We start from the raw sequence: 12,349 nt of genomic DNA on the forward strand, positions 1-12,349 counted from the left end.
GGGCGGGGGTAGCGGCATGTGCAGCGTGTTTTGCTCGTGCGTGTGTGTGTGTGTGTGTGTGTCGTCTTGCACATGCATGGCATGTGCTGCTTCCGTCTGGCGGTCGCTTTCTTGGACGCCGCCCATCATCTCCGCCTCGAGGGCGGAGCACCGAAAAGGAGGTTCAGCGACGAACAACGGAAAGACGAAGAGAAAGCGAACTTGTGTGGCAAGACAGCATCGCCGGCGACTGGGAGCGGAGGGGATGTGTTGGGGGGCTGAGGAGGACGCGGCACGGAAGAGACGAAATACGGCATGTGGATTTCCGCCTTCGCTTGCGCCCCGGCCTCTGCATGGTTTGTGTTGTGTATCCGATGGAAATGCACAGTGGAGGAAGAGGTCCACACAGACAGCGCCGTGTCCATGTCCCTTGCGCCACGTCTCCCACTTCTATCTCGTCGTCTTGCGCGATGGGCTGACCTGCCCCACCCTCTCGATGCAATGAGCTCGCATCCGCCAACGCGCCTGCGTGGTATCGCTGGTCCAGGCGCGCCACCTCCATGGCTATGCCGACCCCCTCACGGGCCTCCTCCTTCCTCGCCTCCGTGTGCTTTGGACCTGCTCAATCGGACACGCGATTCTCCGCTACAAACACAAGCATACACACCAACCTTCGCGCACGCAATACGATCGTGGGCGGCCCCTCCCCGCCTACATCTTACTGCACACGCACTCGCACAGCAGCAGTGGGACTGTCCGGCGCGGCCCCCTCCCATCCCCCCTGTTTTGTTTGCTCTCTTACCTCACCTTCAGCTCTCAAGCGATGGCTTCTGCAGTAGCCAATGTCAACGCCTCGGCGAAGCCGATGACGGACAAGGAGATCACCCGCCATCGCGTCATGGCTCGCCTGAGTGAAATCCGCACGCAGCCCCTGAAGCAGCTGCCCATGACCGTCTTCATGATGTGGATGGTGGGCAATGAGGTTAGCATCTTCTCGATCATGTTTGTCGGCATGGCCGTTGTGAACCCGCTGCAGTCTATTCTGAGTGCTGGCAAGCTGTTCGCTGACTTCGAAGAGGACTCGAAGGCCGACCGGCAGATTCGATCGGCCGTGAATCAGGCCCGCTGGATCTACATTGGCTGCTGCCTCGTCGCCTTTTTGGTGGCACTTGTAAAGCTGAACTGGATGGAGCTACTGCCAGTGAGCTCCATGGACTGGATGGACAACACGCCGCCGACATACCAGGAGCTCAGCAGCGGTGTCTTCTACCATTGAGCTCCCGCGGATTGTCCGACGGACGCAGCATGGACATGGGCACGGAGCGAAGGGGTCAGCGACGCTGTACCTTGATGCGTGCGCGTGTGTTCTCACTCGCCCTTCCTCTTGTGCGCAGCTCCGGACTGCATGTGCCGGCGCCATGTGGAGCGCAGCGTGTTGCTCTTTGGTGTTATGCGCGTGTGTTTGGCGGTGGTGTCCACGCTGCCTCGCCTGCCGCTGCCGCTGTGGGCTGCCGTGTCTGTTCTCATAGCCGTTTTGTGTGTGTGTGTGAAAGGTAAGCGGATGTGTGGATGATGGGTTATGGAAGTCGTCGAGGGGCATAGGGCATCTGCACTGGCCCGGTGCCAAGGTCAGACACGGAGGGAGTTAGGTGGAGAGGGCCCGGGTCTCGAGCTGGCGGCATGATGGTTGCGCTCTGCGGCCTCCAGCACCGCCATCGATTGACCGGTCCAGGTCCTCCGTCTTTTGTGATCGCGCTTGGGGATGCTGCGAATCCGCTGACCGCCGTGTGGGTGTGGCTGTGTGCGCCTTTGGAGCTTATATATATCGTTGTGNGTGTGTGTGTGTGGCCGAATCCCGCAGCGCACCACGGCACCACCACCGACAGGGGCGCGAGCCATGCGGCACATGCACTTCTCCTCTCTTGGAATTCCACCACGCCGTTTCCTTGCTCTGCGTCGCACATACCCGGATCCCCCTTTCTTCTCGCCCATCTCTGCATTGACATGATCGGAGGATTGTTTGTTGTCCGTTGTCTGCTGTCGCGCACGTACGGGCGCGCATCGGCACACGTATACCCCACACATCGTTTCGCCTACTGCGGTCTGCTGGCGATAGTCAAGGGCGGAGGCCCACTTAGTCGCGTATAAAGCAACCGCACAACGACCTCTTAGAGCCCCTCCCGCAACGAAAAAGAGAGTGAGGCGGGTCATCCATTATCGCACTGAAGGCAAGCAACACGTAATCCGCTGCTCCCAACGCGCACCTTCCCTATCTTCATCAGACGTGCGCCGCGGGTGGTGTGCGGCAGTTGGTTTTGGACCGTGGCAAGCGCGCACGTTCGTGGCATTCCCTCTTTAGCTTCTCCTCGTTCGTTAGGACCCTATTCAGCGCGCTCCTTCCGTGGTCTGGTCACCTCCCACCTCAAAGGCGCGCATCTCTCTCTCTCTCTCCAGGCGCCCACCCTCTAGGTCTGCCATCGACTAGCCCATCCATCCTCGCCTTGCTAGTTGCCCTTGCCTATTTAGCGTTGGTAGCCCTTTCATGTGCCTTACCCCTGTCACGGGAAATGCTGCGCTGCCTCAACGGATCGATGCTGCGCCCCACGCGCGGCGCCGCTTCTCTGGCGGCTGCGACTGCCCCCGCTGCCATAGCGCTGCCGGCTCGTCAGTTCCATAGCGTGTACGGCGTTATTGGCTCCTGTCTCATGTGCGGCGCCTGCATGCTGTGCTTCGGCTCCTGGGCGAACAACTACTGCAACGTAAAGAAGTACGGCCGCTGGCGCTTTCGCAACTCGATCGATGATGTCATCATGGTCTCCGACTTCCGTGGCGCGCGCTACTTCGGGGCCTTCCTCGGCTTTCTCTTTTGGTGGTTTGTCGTAGGCCCGCAGAAGTACCGCTGGAACAGCAACTTGGCCGACATTCCCGGCAACACACGCATCGGGCCCTTCTAAACGCCCACACCGATAGAAAGTAGCCGCTGTCGACGGACCGAGGCAACGAAACAGAAAATGGCCTTGCAGGTGAGATGCTGAACGGGGGGGGGGGGAGGAGCCGGGCGCAGCGCGCGCCTGCACGGTAGCGGAGAAGGGCTGGCGTCTCCTTGCTTGTGCAAGTCCACCAGAGGCGGTCGGGGCTGCAACTGCGCACTTGAGCTGCGCGTCCTCTCTTGGCTTACTGGTGTCCCTCTCCTCTCCGTCTTGCATGGGAGGCTCTGCTACACACATGTGTGTACATGTACATATATATATATATATACATATACATATACATCATATATATATATATGTATGTATGCACGTATATGTCTTTTGACGCCACCCATCAGCAGGGCCGAATCGGCCGTTTGTCGTTGCGCTGCTTGTACTTGCCTGTGTGGGGCTAGGAACGGCGCCACTTTCGCCCCTTCTCTGGCGCCCCTCGGATAGCAGCAGATGCGTGCGTACGTTTGTGTGAAGGCGGAGGAAGGGCGGGGGTAGCGGCATGTGCAGCGTGTTTTGCTCGTGCGTGTGTGTGTGTGTGTGTGTGTCGTCTTGCACATGCATGGCATGTGCTGCTTCCGTCTGGCGGTCGCTTTCTTGGACGCCGCCCATCATCTCCGCCTCGAGGGCGGAGCACCGAAAAGGAGGTTCAGCGACGAACAACGGAAAGACGAAGAGAAAGCGAACTTGTGTGGCAAGACAGCATCGCCGGCGACTGGGAGCGGAGGGGATGTGTTGGGGGGCTGAGGAGGACGCGGCACGGAAGAGACGAAATACGGCATGTGGATTTCCGCCTTCGCTTGCGCCCCGGCCTCTGCATGGTTTGTGTTGTGTATCCGATGGAAATGCACAGTGGAGGAAGAGGTCCACACAGACAGCGCCGTGTCCATGTCCCTTGCGCCACGTCTCCCACTTCTATCTCGTCGTCTTGCGCGATGGGCTGACCTGCCCCACCCTCTCGATGCAATGAGCTCGCATCCGCCAACGCGCCTGCGTGGTATCGCTGGTCCAGGCGCGCCACCTCCATGGCTATGCCGACCCCCTCACGGGCCTCCTCCTTCCTCGCCTCCGTGTGCTTTGGACCTGCTCAATCGGACACGCGATTCTCCGCTACAAACACAAGCATACACACCAACCTTCGCGCACGCAATACGATCGTGGGCGGCCCCTCCCCGCCTACATCTTACTGCACACGCACTCGCACAGCAGCAGTGGGACTGTCCGGCGCGGCCCCCTCCCATCCCCCCTGTTTTGTTTGCTCTCTTACCTCACCTTCAGCTCTCAAGCGATGGCTTCTGCAGTAGCCAATGTCAACGCCTCGGCGAAGCCGATGACGGACAAGGAGATCACCCGCCATCGCGTCATGGCTCGCCTGAGTGAAATCCGCACGCAGCCCCTGAAGCAGCTGCCCATGACCGTCTTCATGATGTGGATGGTGGGCAATGAGGTTAGCATCTTCTCGATCATGTTTGTCGGCATGGCCGTTGTGAACCCGCTGCAGTCTATTCTGAGTGCTGGCAAGCTGTTCGCTGACTTCGAAGAGGACTCGAAGGCCGACCGGCAGATTCGATCGGCCGTGAATCAGGCCCGCTGGATCTACATTGGCTGCTGCCTCGTCGCCTTTTTGGTGGCACTTGTAAAGCTGAACTGGATGGAGCTACTGCCAGTGAGCTCCATGGACTGGATGGACAACACGCCGCCGACATACCAGGAGCTCAGCAGCGGTGTCTTCTACCATTGAGCTCCCGCGGATTGTCCGACGGACGCAGCATGGACATGGGCACGGAGCGAAGGGGTCAGCGACGCTGTACCTTGATGCGTGCGCGTGTGTTCTCACTCGCCCTTCCTCTTGTGCGCAGCTCCGGACTGCATGTGCCGGCGCCATGTGGAGCGCAGCGTGTTGCTCTTTGGTGTTATGCGCGTGTGTTTGGCGGTGGTGTCCACGCTGCCTCGCCTGCCGCTGCCGCTGTGGGCTGCCGTGTCTGTTCTCATAGCCGTTTTGTGTGTGTGTGTGAAAGGTAAGCGGATGTGTGGATGATGGGTTATGGAAGTCGTCGAGGGGCATAGGGCATCTGCACTGGCCCGGTGCCAAGGTCAGACACGGAGGGAGTTAGGTGGAGAGGGCCCGGGTCTCGAGCTGGCGGCATGATGGTTGCGCTCTGCGGCCTCCAGCACCGCCATCGATTGACCGGTCCAGGTCCTCCGTCTTTTGTGATCGCGCTTGGGGATGCTGCGAATCCGCTGACCGCCGTGTGGGTGTGGCTGTGTGCGCCTTTGGAGCTTATATATATCGTTGTGNGTGTGTGTGTGTGGCCGAATCCCGCAGCGCACCACGGCACCACCACCGACAGGGGCGCGAGCCATGCGGCACATGCACTTCTCCTCTCTTGGAATTCCACCACGCCGTTTCCTTGCTCTGCGTCGCACATACCCGGATCCCCCTTTCTTCTCGCCCATCTCTGCATTGACATGATCGGAGGATTGTTTGTTGTCCGTTGTCTGCTGTCGCGCACGTACGGGCGCGCATCGGCACACGTATACCCCACACATCGTTTCGCCTACTGCGGTCTGCTGGCGATAGTCAAGGGCGGAGGCCCACTTAGTCGCGTATAAAGCAACCGCACAACGACCTCTTAGAGCCCCTCCCGCAACGAAAAAGAGAGTGAGGCGGGTCATCCATTATCGCACTGAAGGCAAGCAACACGTAATCCGCTGCTCCCAACGCGCACCTTCCCTATCTTCATCAGACGTGCGCCGCGGGTGGTGTGCGGCAGTTGGTTTTGGACCGTGGCAAGCGCGCACGTTCGTGGCATTCCCTCTTTAGCTTCTCCTCGTTCGTTAGGACCCTATTCAGCGCGCTCCTTCCGTGGTCTGGTCACCTCCCACCTCAAAGGCGCGCATCTCTCTCTCTCTCTCCAGGCGCCCACCCTCTAGGTCTGCCATCGACTAGCCCATCCATCCTCGCCTTGCTAGTTGCCCTTGCCTATTTAGCGTTGGTAGCCCTTTCATGTGCCTTACCCCTGTCACGGGAAATGCTGCGCTGCCTCAACGGATCGATGCTGCGCCCCACGCGCGGCGCCGCTTCTCTGGCGGCTGCGACTGCCCCCGCTGCCATAGCGCTGCCGGCTCGTCAGTTCCATAGCGTGTACGGCGTTATTGGCTCCTGTCTCATGTGCGGCGCCTGCATGCTGTGCTTCGGCTCCTGGGCGAACAACTACTGCAACGTAAAGAAGTACGGCCGCTGGCGCTTTCGCAACTCGATCGATGATGTCATCATGGTCTCCGACTTCCGTGGCGCGCGCTACTTCGGGGCCTTCCTCGGCTTTCTCTTTTGGTGGTTTGTCGTAGGCCCGCAGAAGTACCGCTGGAACAGCAACTTGGCCGACATTCCCGGCAACACACGCATCGGGCCCTTCTAAACGCCCACACCGATAGAAAGTAGCCGCTGTCGACGGACCGAGGCAACGAAACAGAAAATGGCCTTGCAGGTGAGATGCTGAACGGGGGGGGGGAGGAGCCGGGCGCAGCGCGCGCCTGCACGGTAGCGGAGAAGGGCTGGCGTCTCCTTGCTTGTGCAAGTCCACCAGAGGCGGTCGGGGCTGCAACTGCGCACTTGAGCTGCGCGTCCTCTCTTGGCTTACTGGTGTCCCTCTCCTCTCCGTCTTGCATGGGAGGCTCTGCTACACACATGTGTGTACATGTACATATATATATATATATATACATATACATATACATCATATATATATATATGTATGTATGCACGTATATGTCTTTTGACGCCACCCATCAGCAGGGCCGAATCGGCCGTTTGTCGTTGCGCTGCTTGTACTTGCCTGTGTGGGGCTAGGAACGGCGCCACTTTCGCCCCTTCTCTGGCGCCCCTCGGATAGCAGCAGATGCGTGCGTACGTTTGTGTGAAGGCGGAGGAAGGGCGGGGGTAGCGGCATGTGCAGCGTGTTTTGCTCGTGCGTGTGTGTGTGTGTGTGTGTGTCGTCTTGCACATGCATGGCATGTGCTGCTTCCGTCTGGCGGTCGCTTTCTTGGACGCCGCCCATCATCTCCGCCTCGAGGGCGGAGCACCGAAAAGGAGGTTCAGCGACGAACAACGGAAAGACGAAGAGAAAGCGAACTTGTGTGGCAAGACAGCATCGCCGGCGACTGGGAGCGGAGGGGATGTGTTGGGGGGCTGAGGAGGACGCGGCACGGAAGAGACGAAATACGGCATGTGGATTTCCGCCTTCGCTTGCGCCCCGGCCTCTGCATGGTTTGTGTTGTGTATCCGATGGAAATGCACAGTGGAGGAAGAGGTCCACACAGACAGCGCCGTGTCCATGTCCCTTGCGCCACGTCTCCCACTTCTATCTCGTCGTCTTGCGCGATGGGCTGACCTGCCCCACCCTCTCGATGCAATGAGCTCGCATCCGCCAACGCGCCTGCGTGGTATCGCTGGTCCAGGCGCGCCACCTCCATGGCTATGCCGACCCCCTCACGGGCCTCCTCCTTCCTCGCCTCCGTGTGCTTTGGACCTGCTCAATCGGACACGCGATTCTCCGCTACAAACACAAGCATACACACCAACCTTCGCGCACGCAATACGATCGTGGGCGGCCCCTCCCCGCCTACATCTTACTGCACACGCACTCGCACAGCAGCAGTGGGACTGTCCGGCGCGGCCCCCTCCCATCCCCCCTGTTTTGTTTGCTCTCTTACCTCACCTTCAGCTCTCAAGCGATGGCTTCTGCAGTAGCCAATGTCAACGCCTCGGCGAAGCCGATGACGGACAAGGAGATCACCCGCCATCGCGTCATGGCTCGCCTGAGTGAAATCCGCACGCAGCCCCTGAAGCAGCTGCCCATGACCGTCTTCATGATGTGGATGGTGGGCAATGAGGTTAGCATCTTCTCGATCATGTTTGTCGGCATGGCCGTTGTGAACCCGCTGCAGTCTATTCTGAGTGCTGGCAAGCTGTTCGCTGACTTCGAAGAGGACTCGAAGGCCGACCGGCAGATTCGATCGGCCGTGAATCAGGCCCGCTGGATCTACATTGGCTGCTGCCTCGTCGCCTTTTTGGTGGCACTTGTAAAGCTGAACTGGATGGAGCTACTGCCAGTGAGCTCCATGGACTGGATGGACAACACGCCGCCGACATACCAGGAGCTCAGCAGCGGTGTCTTCTACCATTGAGCTCCCGCGGATTGTCCGACGGACGCAGCATGGACATGGGCACGGAGCGAAGGGGTCAGCGACGCTGTACCTTGATGCGTGCGCGTGTGTTCTCACTCGCCCTTCCTCTTGTGCGCAGCTCCGGACTGCATGTGCCGGCGCCATGTGGAGCGCAGCGTGTTGCTCTTTGGTGTTATGCGCGTGTGTTTGGCGGTGGTGTCCACGCTGCCTCGCCTGCCGCTGCCGCTGTGGGCTGCCGTGTCTGTTCTCATAGCCGTTTTGTGTGTGTGTGTGAAAGGTAAGCGGATGTGTGGATGATGGGTTATGGAAGTCGTCGAGGGGCATAGGGCATCTGCACTGGCCCGGTGCCAAGGTCAGACACGGAGGGAGTTAGGTGGAGAGGGCCCGGGTCTCGAGCTGGCGGCATGATGGTTGCGCTCTGCGGCCTCCAGCACCGCCATCGATTGACCGGTCCAGGTCCTCCGTCTTTTGTGATCGCGCTTGGGGATGCTGCGAATCCGCTGACCGCCGTGTGGGTGTGGCTGTGTGCGCCTTTGGAGCTTATATATATCGTTGTGCGTGTGTGTGTGTGGCCGAATCCCGCAGCGCACCACGGCACCACCACCGACAGGGGCGCGAGCCATGCGGCACATGCACTTCTCCTCTCTTGGAATTCCACCACGCCGTTTCCTTGCTCTGCGTCGCACATACCCGGATCCCCCTTTCTTCTCGCCCATCTCTGCATTGACATGATCGGAGGATTGTTTGTTGTCCGTTGTCTGCTGTCGCGCACGTACGGGCGCGCATCGGCACACGTATACCCCACACATCGTTTCGCCTACTGCGGTCTGCTGGCGATAGTCAAGGGCGGAGGCCCACTTAGTCGCGTATAAAGCAACCGCACAACGACCTCTTAGAGCCCCTCCCGCAACGAAAAAGAGAGTGAGGCGGGTCATCCATTATCGCACTGAAGGCAAGCAACACGTAATCCGCTGCTCCCAACGCGCACCTTCCCTATCTTCATCAGACGTGCGCCGCGGGTGGTGTGCGGCAGTTGGTTTTGGACCGTGGCAAGCGCGCACGTTCGTGGCATTCCCTCTTTAGCTTCTCCTCGTTCGTTAGGACCCTATTCAGCGCGCTCCTTCCGTGGTCTGGTCACCTCCCACCTCAAAGGCGCGCATCTCTCTCTCTCTCTCCAGGCGCCCACCCTCTAGGTCTGCCATCGACTAGCCCATCCATCCTCGCCTTGCTAGTTGCCCTTGCCTATTTAGCGTTGGTAGCCCTTTCATGTGCCTTACCCCTGTCACGGGAAATGCTGCGCTGCCTCAACGGATCGATGCTGCGCCCCACGCGCGGCGCCGCTTCTCTGGCGGCTGCGACTGCCCCCGCTGCCATAGCGCTGCCGGCTCGTCAGTTCCATAGCGTGTACGGCGTTATTGGCTCCTGTCTCATGTGCGGCGCCTGCATGCTGTGCTTCGGCTCCTGGGCGAACAACTACTGCAACGTAAAGAAGTACGGCCGCTGGCGCTTTCGCAACTCGATCGATGATGTCATCATGGTCTCCGACTTCCGTGGCGCGCGCTACTTCGGGGCCTTCCTCGGCTTTCTCTTTTGGTGGTTTGTCGTAGGCCCGCAGAAGTACCGCTGGAACAGCAACTTGGCCGACATTCCCGGCAACACACGCATCGGGCCCTTCTAAACGCCCACACCGATAGAAAGTAGCCGCTGTCGACGGACCGAGGCAACGAAACAGAAAATGGCCTTGCAGGTGAGATGCTGAACGGGGGGGGGGGGAGGAGCCGGGCGCAGCGCGCGCCTGCACGGTAGCGGAGAAGGGCTGGCGTCTCCTTGCTTGTGCAAGTCCACCAGAGGCGGTCGGGGCTGCAACTGCGCACTTGAGCTGCGCGTCCTCTCTTGGCTTACTGGTGTCCCTCTCCTCTCCGTCTTGCATGGGAGGCTCTGCTACACACATGTGTGTACATGTACATATATATATATATATACATATACATATACATCATATATATATATATATGTATGTATGCACGTATATGTCTTTTGACGCCACCCATCAGCAGGGCCGAATCGGCCGTTTGTCGTTGCGCTGCTTGTACTTGCCTGTGTGGGGCTAGGAACGGCGCCACTTTCGCCCCTTCTCTGGCGCCCCTCGGATAGCAGCAGATGCGTGCGTACGTTTGTGTGAAGGCGGAGGAAGGGCGGGGGTAGCGGCATGTGCAGCGTGTTTTGCTCGTGCGTGTGTGTGTGTGTGTGTGTGTCGTCTTGCACATGCATGGCATGTGCTGCTTCCGTCTGGCGGTCGCTTTCTTGGACGCCGCCCATCATCTCCGCCTCGAGGGCGGAGCACCGAAAAGGAGGTTCAGCGACGAACAACGGAAAGACGAAGAGAAAGCGAACTTGTGTGGCAAGACAGCATCGCCGGCGACTGGGAGCGGAGGGGATGTGTTGGGGGGCTGAGGAGGACGCGGCACGGAAGAGACGAAATACGGCATGTGGATTTCCGCCTTCGCTTGCGCCCCGGCCTCTGCATGGTTTGTGTTGTGTATCCGATGGAAATGCACAGTGGAGGAAGAGGTCCACACAGACAGCGCCGTGTCCATGTCCCTTGCGCCACGTCTCCCACTTCTATCTCGTCGTCTTGCGCGATGGGCTGACCTGCCCCACCCTCTCGATGCAATGAGCTCGCATCCGCCAACGCGCCTGCGTGGTATCGCTGGTCCAGGCGCGCCACCTCCATGGCTATGCCGACCCCCTCACGGGCCTCCTCCTTCCTCGCCTCCGTGTGCTTTGGACCTGCTCAATCGGACACGCGATTCTCCGCTACAAACACAAGCATACACACCAACCTTCGCGCACGCAATACGATCGTGGGCGGCCCCTCCCCGCCTACATCTTACTGCACACGCACTCGCACAGCAGCAGTGGGACTGTCCGGCGCGGCCCCCTCCCATCCCCCCTGTTTTGTTTGCTCTCTTACCTCACCTTCAGCTCTCAAGCGATGGCTTCTGCAGTAGCCAATGTCAACGCCTCGGCGAAGCCGATGACGGACAAGGAGATCACCCGCCATCGCGTCATGGCTCGCCTGAGTGAAATCCGCACGCAGCCCCTGAAGCAGCTGCCCATGACCGTCTTCATGATGTGGATGGTGGGCAATGAGGTTAGCATCTTCTCGATCATGTTTGTCGGCATGGCCGTTGTGAACCCGCTGCAGTCTATTCTGAGTGCTGGCAAGCTGTTCGCTGACTTCGAAGAGGACTCGAAGGCCGACCGGCAGATTCGATCGGCCGTGAATCAGGCCCGCTGGATCTACATTGGCTGCTGCCTCGTCGCCTTTTTGGTGGCACTTGTAAAGCTGAACTGGATGGAGCTACTGCCAGTGAGCTCCATGGACTGGATGGACAACACGCCGCCGACATACCAGGAGCTCAGCAGCGGTGTCTTCTACCATTGAGCTCCCGCGGATTGTCCGACGGACGCAGCATGGACATGGGCACGGAGCGAAGGGGTCAGCGACGCTGTACCTTGATGCGTGCGCGTGTGTTCTCACTCGCCCTTCCTCTTGTGCGCAGCTCCGGACTGCATGTGCCGGCGCCATGTGGAGCGCAGCGTGTTGCTCTTTGGTGTTATGCGCGTGTGTTTGGCGGTGGTGTCCACGCTGCCTCGCCTGCCGCTGCCGCTGTGGGCTGCCGTGTCTGTTCTCATAGCCGTTTTGTGTGTGTGTGTGAAAGGTAAGCGGATGTGTGGATGATGGGTTATGGAAGTCGTCGAGGGGCATAGGGCATCTGCACTGGCCCGGTGCCAAGGTCAGACACGGAGGGAGTTAGGTGGAGAGGGCCCGGGTCTCGAGCTGGCGGCATGATGGTTGCGCTCTGCGGCCTCCAGCACCGCCATCGATTGACCGGTCCAGGTCCTCCGTCTTTTGTGATCGCGCTTGGGGATGCTGCGAATCCGCTGACCGCCGTGTGGGTGTGGCTGTGTGCGCCTTTGGAGCTTATATATATCGTTGTGCGTGTGTGTGTGTGTGCGTGTGTGAGTGCTTAGCATACTCGCTTGTTTCGGATTCTGAAATGGGCAGCACGACGACATTCGCTGACGCTGGTGCGTAGCGGGGCGAGGAAGGGCGACGTGGCGCATAGGGACATCGGCGAGTTTTGCACTTTGTGAGGGGCGTTGTTTGTTTCTGTTTGCGCGAAGCGCCGCTGCCT

The 12,349-nt window shown here is 59.6% G+C and overlaps 7 protein-coding genes across 7 annotated transcripts; all 7 read left to right on the forward strand.

Annotated features, from left to right (window-relative positions):
- Positions 1–802: 802 nt before the first annotated feature.
- Positions 803–1,255, forward strand: LMJF_30_1640 (conserved hypothetical protein; the record flags this gene model as incomplete). The annotated part of the gene is made up of 1 exon (XM_001684712.1): positions 803–1,255. The coding sequence occupies one exon, from the start codon at positions 803–805 to the stop codon at positions 1,253–1,255; it is 453 nt and encodes a 150-aa protein (XP_001684764.1).
- A 1,291-nt stretch (positions 1,256–2,546) lies between these two features.
- On the forward strand, positions 2,547–2,933 carry LMJF_30_1642 (conserved hypothetical protein; the record flags this gene model as incomplete). The annotated part of the gene is made up of 1 exon (XM_001684713.1): positions 2,547–2,933. One exon carries the CDS (start codon positions 2,547–2,549, stop codon positions 2,931–2,933), a length of 387 nt encoding a protein of 128 aa, XP_001684765.1.
- Positions 2,934–4,248: 1,315 nt separating this feature from the next.
- LMJF_30_1645 (conserved hypothetical protein) lies at positions 4,249–4,701 on the forward strand (the record flags this gene model as incomplete). The annotated part of the gene is made up of 1 exon (XM_001684714.1): positions 4,249–4,701. One exon carries the CDS (start codon positions 4,249–4,251, stop codon positions 4,699–4,701), a length of 453 nt encoding a protein of 150 aa, XP_001684766.1.
- Positions 4,702–5,992: 1,291 nt separating this feature from the next.
- On the forward strand, positions 5,993–6,379 carry LMJF_30_1647 (conserved hypothetical protein; the record flags this gene model as incomplete). Its single annotated transcript, XM_001684715.1, has 1 exon — positions 5,993–6,379. The coding sequence occupies one exon, from the start codon at positions 5,993–5,995 to the stop codon at positions 6,377–6,379; it is 387 nt and encodes a 128-aa protein (XP_001684767.1).
- Positions 6,380–7,694: 1,315 nt separating this feature from the next.
- On the forward strand, positions 7,695–8,147 carry LMJF_30_1650 (conserved hypothetical protein; the record flags this gene model as incomplete). The annotated part of the gene is made up of 1 exon (XM_001684716.1): positions 7,695–8,147. One exon carries the CDS (start codon positions 7,695–7,697, stop codon positions 8,145–8,147), a length of 453 nt encoding a protein of 150 aa, XP_001684768.1.
- Positions 8,148–9,438: 1,291 nt separating this feature from the next.
- LMJF_30_1655 (conserved hypothetical protein) lies at positions 9,439–9,825 on the forward strand (the record flags this gene model as incomplete). The annotated part of the gene is made up of 1 exon (XM_001684717.1): positions 9,439–9,825. The coding sequence occupies one exon, from the start codon at positions 9,439–9,441 to the stop codon at positions 9,823–9,825; it is 387 nt and encodes a 128-aa protein (XP_001684769.1).
- Positions 9,826–11,142: 1,317 nt separating this feature from the next.
- On the forward strand, positions 11,143–11,595 carry LMJF_30_1660 (conserved hypothetical protein; the record flags this gene model as incomplete). Its single annotated transcript, XM_001684718.1, has 1 exon — positions 11,143–11,595. One exon carries the CDS (start codon positions 11,143–11,145, stop codon positions 11,593–11,595), a length of 453 nt encoding a protein of 150 aa, XP_001684770.1.
- Between the last annotated feature and the right edge of the window lie 754 nt (positions 11,596–12,349).

This window comes from Leishmania major, chromosome 30, assembly GCF_000002725.2.
Source record: "Leishmania major strain Friedlin complete genome, chromosome 30".
In the NCBI taxonomy this organism is placed as follows: domain Eukaryota; phylum Euglenozoa; class Kinetoplastea; order Trypanosomatida; family Trypanosomatidae; genus Leishmania; species Leishmania major.